Raw genomic sequence first — 13,315 nt, 5'->3', positions numbered from 1 at the left:
GAGCCCAGCCAAACAAGGAAGCTGACACGTGAGACGAAAGTGTCAAAGAAGTGGCAAGAAATGACATGGTTGCTTCAGAAAATTTGCTTTTGATGTTGCATTTTCTTTTTCCACACTATCGGTTAAGTTTAGATTTTCGAGTAAGGATGTCAGTTCTGTTTGCTTTACGATTGTGTTTATGACACTATCGGTTAGGTTTAGGCATTGTTTAAGGGTAAGGATGCCTGTTTTGTTATCCTGTTATTTGCTTTAAAAAAAATATTGCTTACATTTAGATTAAAGTTTTGTGGTTAGTTAGGTACATTTTACTCATTAAAACCTCCATCTAATATTCCCCTTTAAAATCTTGTCTGATTACGACACCATTTCACTTGCTTTTGGTGCCCCCCGCTGGATATTTCACTAGGAAACTGCAGCCAAATGTGTAATGAAGCACGTAATTTTGATTTGCAAAAATGTTGCCACGATCAGGTAATGTTCATGAGATCAGGCTGCGTAAAAGGGATGCATAAGCAATTACAACCAATGCTCCCTCAATGTACATCACACATCTAAACAGGGAAAATCTATAAAAAACAATTCTCTGTTTTTCAGCGTTAGAGTGACAATAATTGTCTATGACATTATGAGTCAAAAATCGCTGGAGCATCAAGAGCCGTAATTACATCCAAGAAGGTTCTGGTGTGGACAGGTATTCACAGTGCAGCATGGACTAATGCTTGACAGCAATTTGCCATGGCAACACAAACCTGTACTTGTATGTATTTATGCCTGCATGCTTCTGTGTTGGGGTTAATGGAAGTGATGCATTAAGAGAAGATGATTTTGATCTCCTGTGAACATTATCATCCATATGAACACGAAACAACACAGAAAACAGATATAGGCATATACACATGTTTTCAGTGTGTTTTCTGTTGTGACTTGCTCTGAGATTTAAATATTCTTCTCTGTCAAAGTTTGAATACCCACAGGTAACCATTTCTTGTTTTAGCAGAGTGTCAAAACTGCCATCACAGAGGTGGATAAATAATATATAGCCTATTTCTGTCCACTGTAGGGCAGAGCACAGGGAGTACTGAGAACACTCGTACTGCATGTTCATGCTTCACTGGCCAACAGCATGAATGTGTGTTTCTGCGTATGTTCAATGGTCTGAAAACCAGGAATAGCCAGTGAACTTTATAGTTAAATTAACATCATTTATTACATTGAAACACATATAGGCCTAGCAAAAATTTACATTTAAAAGGAAGAGTTCATGCAAAAATAAAAATTACTCACCCCTATGTTGTTCCAAATCCATATGCAGTTTTATTTTCAGTGGAACGTGTAAGGAGAACATTTTTAAGATCTTTATACAGCTTTTGCCATACAACAACGGTTAATGGTGACCACGGTTGTCAAGCTCCAAAAAGGACAAAAATAGAACACCATCAAAATATCATAAAAGTAGTCGCTACGACTTGTGATCCATTTTCCTCTTTTGGATATAACTCTTTTGAAGTCATACGACAGGTTTTTGTGCAGAACAGACTGACATTTAAGTTATTATTTACTGATAATCTTGCTCTTCCAGGTGTTTGTGGATGCAGGCTGGATGTGAGCTTTAATGGAGTTGAAAATTATCAGTAAATAACTGTTTTTGCAGATAATCCATCATGCCACAAATTGCAGCTATTGGTAAAAGTCTCATAGATTACATTTCAGCCTGTTCCTCAGAAAAAGCTACAAGATTAAGACTTAGATACAGCTTAAATGGATTACTGTTATGATGTCCTGTCAGAAGCTTGACAGCCCCTGATTGTCACTGAACTGTCATATGGCAAGACAAAACAATAGCATACTGGTTAGGAACAACATGTAGGTGAGTACATAATGACAGAATTTTCACTTTTAATTCCTTTGATCTCGACATTCTAAAATGACAGTGATGTTGCCAGCCTTGATATCAGGCAAATCACAAAGGTACATGTAATATAGGCATCATTTTCAGTCTCTTTTCCCTCACATGGAGCAAAGTGACATATTCCTGAATAAACTGAAGAAATGTAGCTGAATAAAGTGTAGCAGAATTTGAGCAGACAAAATGGCTCACACATTTTACTTGTTTTGCATAGGGGCGAGGCTGCCCCTCATGTATAAAAACAAGCATGATGAAATATCAAAGAGAATCAAGAAATGCGCATCTATTGATCCAAAAAGAGACAACATGTGTTGCTGTTCTTGGTGGAAATAACTTTAGAGTTGGCCCCTGGAGGATACAGGCATATGTGGTGTCAAAAAGATCCGCTATGTAACACTGAAAGAGCACAAAACAACCATTATCTGAAGTAAAAAACAAAACAACAATCCACACTAACCAAACACAGCAGTGAAACCTCTAAACTCAGGACCACTGCATCTTTATAACAGCACAGAACACTGGCTAATATAAAGGTACAGGAATACTACCAAGAGTATTACCTCAAAAAACATTTATGACTGAGAACTAACCTGAGACACTGTTTACCCACCATGCCATTTTTTGTGCACAGCTTTAATGATTCATAAGATCTAGAGCAGGGGAGACTTGATGCTTCCATGCTGTGAGGGAGGTTGCTGTCAGCATGTTTATAGTCAGTGAACTCACTCGTAAACACGCATTTACTGGCAATGAGAACCCTTAAATTTAGAGCAGCGATGGAGACAGAGAACAAGTGAGGAGAGATGCTTGTGTTTCCATTTGCAAGTCCAAAAACAGAAATTAGTTGTTCCAATAAACTCAAAGCATGACAGTGTGTTACTGTACACACAGTATCAGTCTAAAAAGGCACAACCACAGACCACACACATTCAGTTTACTAACTGTCTGATGCATATTGCACACAAAACTGGAAAGCACTTTCTCAATCATGGCAAGCTCTGATCTGATTGGCTGAGTTCATGCAACTTCGGAGAGAAGGGCACACGTGGTTTTTGATCAGTTCACCTGGAAATAAATTAATAGTTACAAGGTACTGGTCTGATGCAATGAGCACTTTTGAGGATGAAATAATTACTGGATTTGACCAAGAGTTTCATTTGAGGTATTTAGTAGCTGGTCTCTCTCTTTATCTCTCAGATTTTCTGCTCTTCTCTTAAGCCAGCACACAAGAATAATGCTCTCCTTGCTCCTGCGAGATCTTCTGGATGTGTGAAACGCTGCGCAGTGAAACTGTGCGCAGAATTGAAAACAGCTCAAAGAAGCCAGTTAAATTTTCATTACAGATACCTGCACCTCTCTCTCTTTCCCTTAAAAGAAGTGATATATTTAGGAAGGCGAACTGCAGATGTGGATAGGGTGATGGGTCACTGAGGTCTCTGCCAGTCTGCTCTCATGTCAACAGCCTTGGCAGATTTAAAGTCACAGACCAGGTAATGAAAAAGCAAGAGGCAGAGCCTGCCAGACTAAGCTTACATAAAAGCTCTTAGGCCAATAGAGCATGTCATTTCCTCTATAGAACAGACACTAATGATTCTCCCTGCCTCCTTCAAATGCATGATGTAACCAATCACTCCTGCAGTGAGAGCTGTACAGCAGGATGGCATGACACTCAGTATGATGGTTTATTCTTGGAGAGATATGCATCCATTGGCCATGTATTTAAAGGGATAGTTCACTCAAAAATGAAAATTCTCACATTATTTACTCAACCTCATGCTATTCCTACCCTACCGTGAAGTGCTAAACAAAACAACAATTCAGAAAACACAACAACAAGTCAGTCGAAACGGAAAGGGTAGGCACCATAGCCTCTCACCTGATTGGCTGTGTGGATGATACCTAGCCCTTTCTTCAAGATTGGTTCACTGATCATTTAAAAAAAAATCAATGCATCCAAAAGATTACTGACTGTAAAACTGAATAATTTGGAGTGGATTCTCACTCAGTAAAACAATAACGGGACACTTTATAACACAGAGAGCAAAAAGATCGATCGGAATAAAGTTAGTTTAAGGTACGATATTCTCCTGCGGTGTGTAAGGGACCATCTAAAAAGTTCACAAAATGCGCTAAAAAGTACACAAGGTGTCGAAGCATTAATTCAATTCACTGTTATTAAAAAAGTATTTTCACATTCAAAAGGTTGCAGTAGGCTGCCAGTGTGATGGCTGACTTGCTACAAATTAAGTTTTACCAGCATGTCCAATAATATTTGCACAGTGCTCAATTATTTTAGAAAAAAAAAAAAAAATCACTGAAAATTCACCAAGATAATATTGTCAGATTCTAAAGGTTGTAGTAGGCTGCTAATGGATAGGCTGACTTACTTTAGGAGAGATTTTCCCAGTATGTGCAATTAAGCAAATATAGTATTCAAATATTTTAAAATAATTTTTAGTTAGTTAGTCATTCACACTACTGGCAGCCTACTACAACCTCTGGAATGCAGAAGTAACATCGTGAAGAATTTTAGTGATGTTTTTAAAAAATAATTAAACACTGTATCCATATAATTGGACTTAAGTCAACCTATTCATTGGCAGCAACCGGAATCTTTATAATTTGGAATGTTTATTTTAAAAACAGTGTTTAAATGAGAACCTGCAAGTCAATTAAATGAACACCTGGACGCCACCAAAGTTTTACACAGTTTGTGGACTTTTAGACCGTCCCTTACGTACTGTCTTCACTGGTGAATATTGTACCTAAAACTAACTTTATCCTGCACGCTCTGTGTGTGCCCTGTTACTGTTTTACTGAGTGATAAACCACTTCAAATGTTTCCGGATTTTGAAATAATCGGTGAACCAATCATGAAGAAAGGGCTAGGTATCATGCACACAGCCAGGTCAGTGTCATGTTTATGTGTTTTGTTCTTGTTTTCATGTCTTTTATTTTCAAGTTTAGTTCCTGTTCCTGTCATGTGATTTCCTGTTCCCTCATGTGATCTTGTCATGTGTTTCCCCTGTTCATGTGTCTTGTTTTCATTGGTTCATTGTTTGATTACTTTGTTATTAGTCTTGTCTTTTCATTGGTTAAAGTTCATTTAGTTTTGTTATCTTGTTTATAGTTTAGTCTTGTGATTGGTTGTCTTGTTTACCTGTTACCCATGTCCTTGTATTTAAGCCCTCATGTTTGCCATTGTGAATGGTATTGTGAATGTAACTTTATTGTTTTGTTTAAGCCAAGTCAAGTTCATGCCAAGTGTCTAGTCTAGTCTAGTCTAGTCTAGTCTAGTCTAGTCTAGTCTTGTTCACATTTGTAGTCAGGTTTTGGGATTCCACGTTTGAAAAACAAACTGCACTTGGGTTCATCACTTCGTCGTCATCATCTTCATCATTGTCTTTGCCAGCATTGTTACAGAATACCTAACCTACACAAGATGAACCCAGTAGTTCAGCTCCTTCGTCTACGCCAGGGGAGTTGTCCCCTGGACGATTATGTGAAGGAATTCTGCGCTCTGGCCTGCAGGGCGGATTTTAATGAGGTGGCCCTCAAAGACTGTTTCCGTTTTGGGCTGAAATAGCCGATTTCAACTTTGATGCCTGGCAGTCGGTGTGCCAACGGCCTTGCTCGGTATATCGACCTTGCCCTACTGATGGGTGGTTCACCATTCACCATAGGGGAGTCAATTAACGAGCCAGTGCCCACACCTGCCACGGCCATCAAGCCAACGCCCACGACTGCCACGGCTCCGCCTGCCCCGGCTTTGTCCCTTGAGCCTCCCATGGCTCCGCCTTCCACAACTTGCTCCACGTCATGGCCGCCAAGCCCGAGTTCCACTTCAAGGCCACTGAGCTTGTGCCACCTTCTGCCCTGGATCCTCAGTGTGCTCCAGGCCATGTCACAAGCAAGCCTCTGCTCCACGGTCCAGGCCCACCTCCGCTCCACTGGGGATCTCCATCCCTGCGGCTCCGCCTTGGTCCTCATCCCCATCGGCTCCGCCCCTCGAGTCTCTCAGGTCCCCACTTTCCATTGGCTTTGCCCGGTTCCCACGTCCTGTCTCGCCAGGCCACGCCCCATGCCCTGTCTCGACAGGCCACGTCTCAAGGACCTGGTGTCAGGTATTGTGAATGTAACTTTTTGTTCTAGCCAAGTTCATAGTCTAGTCATGTCAAGTTCATGTTTGTAGTATGGGTTTTGGGATTCCACGTTTGAAAAATAAACTGAACTTGGGTTCGTCTCTTCATCATTGTCTTTGCCAGCATCGTTACAGTCAGAATCTGTGGTACCTACCCTTTCCAATTAGACTGACTTGTCGTCGTGTTTCAGGATTTGGTGTTGTGTTTTGTTTTGCACCTCACGGCCACTGTACTTCCCAGATATGTATGACTTTCTTTTTTTTCTGCAGAACACGAAAGAAGATTTTTAGAAGAATTTCTCAGCTCTGTAGGTTCATAAAATGCAGGTGAATGGTGACCAAAACTTTGAAGCTCCAAAAAGTACATAAAGGCAGCATAAGTAAACCATCTTTTGAAGCGACCTGACAGGTGTGGGTGAGAACAAACCAAAATCTAACTTTCATTATAGATCTTGACATCTGCTGTCTCCTTTTGTGATCATCATTTCAAGCATGATTGCAATTCCTATAGCACCATCTAGCACTCTGCATATTCATCAAGCACTAGGAAGTATAATAAAGTTTGAAATCATGATCGTGCCTACCGGCTGCAATGGCAAGATGTGCAGTGAAAAAGGAGTTACATTTTAGTCTGTTCTCACCCAAAGCCAATAAGTTAACTTCAGAAGACATGGATTAATTAAAATTACTTATGCTTTGTTTTTTGTTTTTTTAAAAACTTCAAAGTTTAGATCACCATTCATTCATTGTATGGAACTACAGAGCTAAGGTATTCAGAAAATCTTTTGTGTTCAGCAGAAGAAAGTGTTATGCACATCTGGGATGGCATGAGGGTGAGTAAATAATGAGAATGTTCATTTTTGGGTGAACTATCCTTTAAAGCTGAAGTATGTAATTTCTGTGCCACTAGCTCCACCAAACAGAATTTCAAAAATAAACTTTGTTTTCAAAACAGTTTTCTGAAAATGCCCACCATCTGCCAATGGTCAAACAAAGAGATGGTGGGCGGAACTAACTCACGCCACTGGTCGAGTAACGTAAGTAGGATGGGTTTAAGTGGGTAGCTCAAAGCAAACAGAGCAATTTTCAAAGTGCACAGAAAGCGCTTACAGATTCCTTTTGTACTGTAAGCTTTAAAGGGGGGCAGTGTCCACTGCCATTGTATTACAAAGACTCGGGGTCGGGGTGGGGGGGGTCTCTATTACATCTAATTTTTTGTTTGGGTTCAGAACAACTTTAAATTATGAAAGAATTAAAATTTTCGAGTGAACTATTCCTTAAATGCATGCAGCTCTATGTGAAAAATGATAAATTGTTTAACTTCAGCTCCGCTCTAAAGCTGGAGGCAAATTAAAATGTTGTGCTTGTTATAGTTTTGTGATTGAAATCCAAAGTGTTGCGAAACATAGTACCCATCTCCCTTTTGGTCTTGTGTCTTTTCTTTCTCTGCCTCTCACTCTCGCTCTCTCTCTCATTAAAACTGTCACCCAGCTGCTCCCATGGGAGTGGTTTAAAAATAACACAAATTGCACTAGCACCACACATCAACTAGCAACTATTCCTTTTAACAAGATGGTTTGTTGCAGGTTTCTTTTCTCATCAATTTGAATCACCTCTCTTTTAAGCCCAGGTGCAAGGCTGGTTTCAAAATGTGGAATATATATTTTCAAAAAGGAAACAAATGAAGAAAAAAAGTGTAGAAAACCATGTACCTTATGCATGGAGAATTTAGCATTTCAAAATATTTAACGGAGCCTTTCTTCATAATTATAATTGTCCTACAGACACACAGAATACGAATATGGATGAAGAGGCAAATTTTCACGATAAAGCTAATCTAAAATCAGTTAGCAAATACATTTGTCATTTGTTGCCGCACTTTACATTTATGCATTTGGCAGACACTTATATTCAAAACACCTTACAATGCAATCAAGAAATACATTTTCCTTGATCTAGAATGTTCTTATCAATAGAACATTTTTAATAGATGGTTTCTTACCATAGCAACTTTACAGTACTGTAAAGTCATGTTACAGTTCAGGCATCTGGGAATATAAGAACTAAACTTCACAAGCCTCAAAAGGTGAATTATATAAAAAGCATTGTATTTCCTTGTTATTTCTTTTCTATCCTCATTCTGGTAAATAATCAGTTAAAAATGATAAGGGTATCAAACATGAATTCAGTGGCCACATACACACTACAGAGTTTTGGGAGTGACAACCGCATTTAAACGTAGGAGTGAATCCCCTAGATTTCCATTCCACGTGTGTACAGAATACAGGACTGACTCCCGCAGTTGCGATGATAGACAAGTGATAACAACACTTTAGCGGAAGAAGTCGGTTGTAGAAAGCAGTTTTCACTGCCGTATTTTATTGAACTGTGTGTGTACAGAACAGGATTAAGCACTAAAAGGTGAACTGACAACCGAATTTATCTGCAGTGTGTATAAGTGGCAACCCATTTTACTTTCGTAATGAAAAATATTATCATGTGAATGTTTTTTGAATATCCTTAGCGTGGGACTAGATTTTATTCATTGGATATCAATTGGATCATGAAAAGTGAGTGTTCAACACCAGAATGGACCAGTGCAGTTATCTTTATAACTATGAGGAATATGAATATGAGGGCTTGATGTCAGCCAGAATGGAAATTTGCTTGAGGTGAAACAAGTTCTATTGTAAATTATTATTGATAAAAGATTACAAAGACTAGCATTTTTCCTTTAGAATAAAGTGCACCGATAAATTGTGCACAATAGGAAGGCAAATTTGACGTTTTATTTTGACTTTAATGCACACAACAGAACCAGAAAATCACATACATTATATAATTTTTGACATACTATGAAGCAGTTTACACTCACCATCCTTATCTGCTCTCCGGAAAATCTGAAATGAAACACACACACAAATGCAATTCATTAATACAAATCATTAAATTACATTCTCATTAAAAGTTCACCTCACCACATAAGCATTATAATTAACAGACAATGAGTTTGGGTCGAACAAATCAAGAGGATAATAAACAGCTCCTCCACTACATTTTTGGAGTGAGCAAGCTAGTATTGTTCAATACTAACTTAAAATGATTATTAAACAACTAACTGAAACGTTGTATTAGAATACAAATGACTTTAAACAGTGCTTAGACCATGCAAAAGAACAATCTTAAATGACTTTTCATTCCCTGCAGTAAGGTGGCAAAGTATGAACCTGACAAGAAGGATAAAAGTATTTAAAAAGTTTTTTTCAGTAGGGTTCAATGTCAACTCTGTCACTCAACCCACTCAGAAAATCTATTAAAGGAGGGGGTGGCACTTTAGATAGGCTGATTGCATTGCAATTGCATGATATCTCAACCTATATCATTGAGTACTGATTAATCCTAATGTTGCTTTTAGAGTGACCACCAGCACAAATGACACCGATATCCTTTAAAGTTTCTTTTTGTTTTCTTCTTCACAAAATTAAGCCAGTTTGAATGTTGCTAATCAGTTTGGTTGAGCTTGTAAGAGACTGAGTGAAATGTTTAAATCTGTAAGATCAACTTGATTACACTGTCCAGTCAGATCTGAAATGGACCATTTAAGACTCTGCTAAAGGAGGAAAACCCTTACTGCACAGTCAATAAAATGCGCTGGGAAGCGTTACGCACTGTATTGTAATTTTACAGCAGTCAACAGTCTGCACCCTTTAACATTTTCTGAAATAATGACTAAATAAATAAATACTGTGAAAGTGAACTGTGGATTCTTTGTGGGTGTCCATATTAAAGGTGCACTTTTTTGTTTATGTTGCACTGGCTGATATGGCAGTCATACTGATCGTTATGTGGCGTGGGTAGCACATTTCTACAATGACATTCACAGTGAGATTAATTTATTCCAGGAGTGAACGTGTCTGATAATAGAAGGACTAGCAAGATAAAACAAGTAGTATTTATCTGGTCATTGTGATCTTAACAGGGCAGGACCTATGACCAGCTCCATTTAAAATAAAAACATTTTTAGGCTACTGATGTTAATGGATTTTATATAATGTGATCATTTTATACACAATTTCTAATTACCTCATACGTTTTTGAAGGTAATTTAAAGTAAAATGAAAGAATCATTTAACAACACGTTCATTTCTGTTGAACAACACGTGTGAGTGTGTTCTGAACATCTGATGATCAAAACGCATTTTGACAATGCACAATTTGATCTGCTTCAAAAGAGTGATCACCTTCTGCTTACAGTCTAAACAAGTTCTCATTTGAAGGAGCCAGCTGCTTCATTCAGTTCTTACAACTAACAGCATTCCAGCTGTCAGGACACTTCACCATCACAGAACAAACTCAAAAGCCACACAGAATGGATGAATGGACATCAGGACAACCACTGAAACAGCTGCAGAAGGGGACAAAGAATTCTCTTTCATAATTTTTCAAGTGGGCTAATATTTTTCTACAGCCAAAAGGGGAGAATATGGGAACTGTGACATTACCAATCTATAATTTAGTTTACAAAGCACTCGAGAGATGCTGTTGGTATTTAATGTTAGCAGCTATTTTATATCTGAAAGCGAAAGTGTTTGCAGGATTAATCGATTAATTTTGCTGTGACATCACAGAACTGGTTCACTGTAACTGTAGAAAATGCCAAAAGCATCACAAAACAGGGCTTTTTAAACTTTTTAACCAATGATTTTCCATTGCCTTTTCAGTTTCTTGTTATTGCTAGATAAGGATTTTTTTAAGAGTAAGACCAGTTTTACAATAATCATTCACATTTTTCTTATATTCACTGTAGGAATTGCCATTACCATAAAGAAGAATTTCTATTCGGACAGACAGACATGCTGAAGGTATGAGATTTTTGTAAAATACCATTTGTAAGGTCTGACAACATGAAGTCATTTAATGTAGGTGACCCAGTTTTTCCTTTTAAAAAGATAGATCTCTGTATGACAAGAAAAGGGGAACATAAACAGATATTCAAAATGAATATTTATTGGAATATGGTAAGCTACACTAAAAATTAAAATAAACATGTCTAAAATTAACATTGGCAATCATGCAAATGACCTTAGAATTATGTTTTTGTAAAATGTCAAGGAAAGCAGTGATCGCTGGTGCAAAACTCTCTGCTAGTGTGACGAGGCAGGTGAGGAATGAGGATCTAAACACAGCTTTATTAACAAAAGGATAAACAAAGAAACTCAGAATATAAAAAAACAAAACATGGGAAACCAAGCACAGAACATGACAACACATGTAAAGACTGACAAAGAAACCAGGGGAAACAAGGGCTTAAATACAAATGGGCAAACAAGGAAACGAGGAACACCTGGGGAAACCAATCATAAAAAGAAACTACAAAGGACTACAAAATTAACAGGAAACAGGAAACTAAAGAATTTCAAAATAAAAGTCCAAGCAAAAACACAGGGAATACATGATAGAGCCCCCTTTTTTAAAAAAAAAAAACAAGTTGTCCAATGGGTGAGGGGGGGAAAACAAGTAGTTCAGGGGGGCACAAAGGGAGCAGAGGAACAAGGCAAAGTCAGGGAGGCTTGGAACCAAGGCAGAGCCGGAGGGATGGAGAGCCAGGGCGACGCTGCAGGCTCGGAGGACCAAGTAGACCAGAGCAGATCAAGCGGACGGCCAGGAGGCCAGAGCAGATCAGGCGGACGGCCAGGAGGCCAAGGAGACCAGAGTAGATCAGGCGGACGGCCAGGAGACCAGAGCAGATCAGGCGGACGGCCAGGAGACCAGAGCAGATCAGGCGGACGGCCAGGAGACCAGAGCAGATCAGGCGGACGGCCAGGAGACCAAGGAGACCAGAGCAGATCAGGCGGACGGCCAGGAGACCAAGGAGACCAGAGCAGATCAGGCGGACAGGGTCAGGAATCCTGGGAGGTGGCTGCAGGGCCAAGACGGGGTCAGGAGGCCTGGGAGGTGGCCGCAGGACAGGGACAGGGTCAGGTGGTGGAGCCGCTGTAGGAGGAGTCTCTGGGGGAGCGGGCGGAGCTGCAGGAAGAATGGTCTCTGGGGGAGCGGGTGGAGCCTCAGGAGGAATGGTCTCTGGGAGAGCAGGCGGAGCCGTGGAAGACTTTGGGGGCGGAGTCGTGGAAGGTGGGGCCGTGGCAGGCTCGAGGGGTGAAGCCGTGGAAGGCGGAGCCGTAGCAGGCTCGAGGGGCGAAGCCGTGGAAGAGTCCTGGATGAATGGGAAACAACCTCCGTGGTCGCAGGCATGGGCGGAGACTCGGGAACGACCTCCGTGGTCACAGGCATGGGCGGAGACTCGGGAACGACCTCCGTGGTCACAGGCATGGGCGGAGACTCGGGAACAGAAACTTTTCTTCTTCTCCGGATGGCCAAGCTGGCAACGCTGGCTCTGGGACGGATGAGGCTTCTAGCTCGTTGGCCGTGGCAGGCGTGGGCTCTGGCTCGTTGGCCGTGGCAGGCATGGGATCTGGCTCGTTGGCTGTGGCAGGCTTTGAGACCACTGAAGCCGGGGTCAGCGTAGGGAGAGGAGGATCCTCCAGATTCTCAGATTCCAGGGTTAACCTCACATATTCCCTCCATGTGCAGTCTCCCATCTCAGGCGATTCCCTCCACTGATAATAGGTTAAACCTATTCAGTATATTGCCTTGAGATGGGGGTCCTCAAAACCTGTGAGGCTGGCAATGGCGCAGAAGAAACGGGAGTATTCCCTAATGGGTAAATCCGCCCAGCTCAACTGAGTGAACATGGCTGCTAGATCCATTTTTTTGGTCAGTCTTTCTGTGACAAGGCAGTCGAGAAATGAGGATCTAAACGCAGCTTTATTAACAAAAGAATAAACAAAGAAACTCAGAATATAAAAAAAACACAGGAAACCAAGCACAGAACATGACAACACATGTAAAGACTGACAAAGAAACCAGGGGAAACAAGGGCTTAAATACAAATGGGCAAACAAGGAAACGAGGAACACCTGGGGAAAACAATCAGGGGAAAACTAATCATAAAAAGAAACTACAAAGGACTACAAAATTAACAGGAAACAGGCACGGGGAACTAAACAAGAATTTCAAAATAAAGGTCTAAGCAAAAACACAGGGAATACGTGACAACTAGGAAGTCAAAAGAACCCCCCAGGCAGTTGCTAAGGCATTGATAAATGTTTGCTTATGCTTCAAAAGAAAATACCAACCTCAAAGTCTCTATGATATTCTGATTCCTAGATATACACTATATGGGGACCCTTTTCAATAGACGTTTTTCG

General features: G+C 40.3%; 1 protein-coding gene across 2 annotated transcripts in view; it reads right to left on the bottom strand.

The window, feature by feature from the left end:
• The window catches only part of necab2 (N-terminal EF-hand calcium binding protein 2), a 110,774-nt gene that overhangs the window by 94,849 nt on the left and 2,610 nt on the right, over positions 1-13,315 (bottom strand). For both annotated transcript variants that reach the window (XM_051656628.1, XM_051656629.1), the window contains exon 2: positions 8,923-8,947. In XM_051656628.1, coding sequence (XP_051512588.1) covers positions 8,923-8,947 — 25 coding nt within the window. The remainder of the gene's footprint in view (positions 1-8,922; positions 8,948-13,315) is intronic.

Source organism: Myxocyprinus asiaticus, chromosome 26 (assembly GCF_019703515.2).
Source record: "Myxocyprinus asiaticus isolate MX2 ecotype Aquarium Trade chromosome 26, UBuf_Myxa_2, whole genome shotgun sequence".
NCBI classification, from domain to species: domain Eukaryota; kingdom Metazoa; phylum Chordata; class Actinopteri; order Cypriniformes; family Catostomidae; genus Myxocyprinus; species Myxocyprinus asiaticus.
Note: the sequence above shows the minus strand (reverse complement) of the source record. Positions and strands in the feature narration are given on the sequence as shown.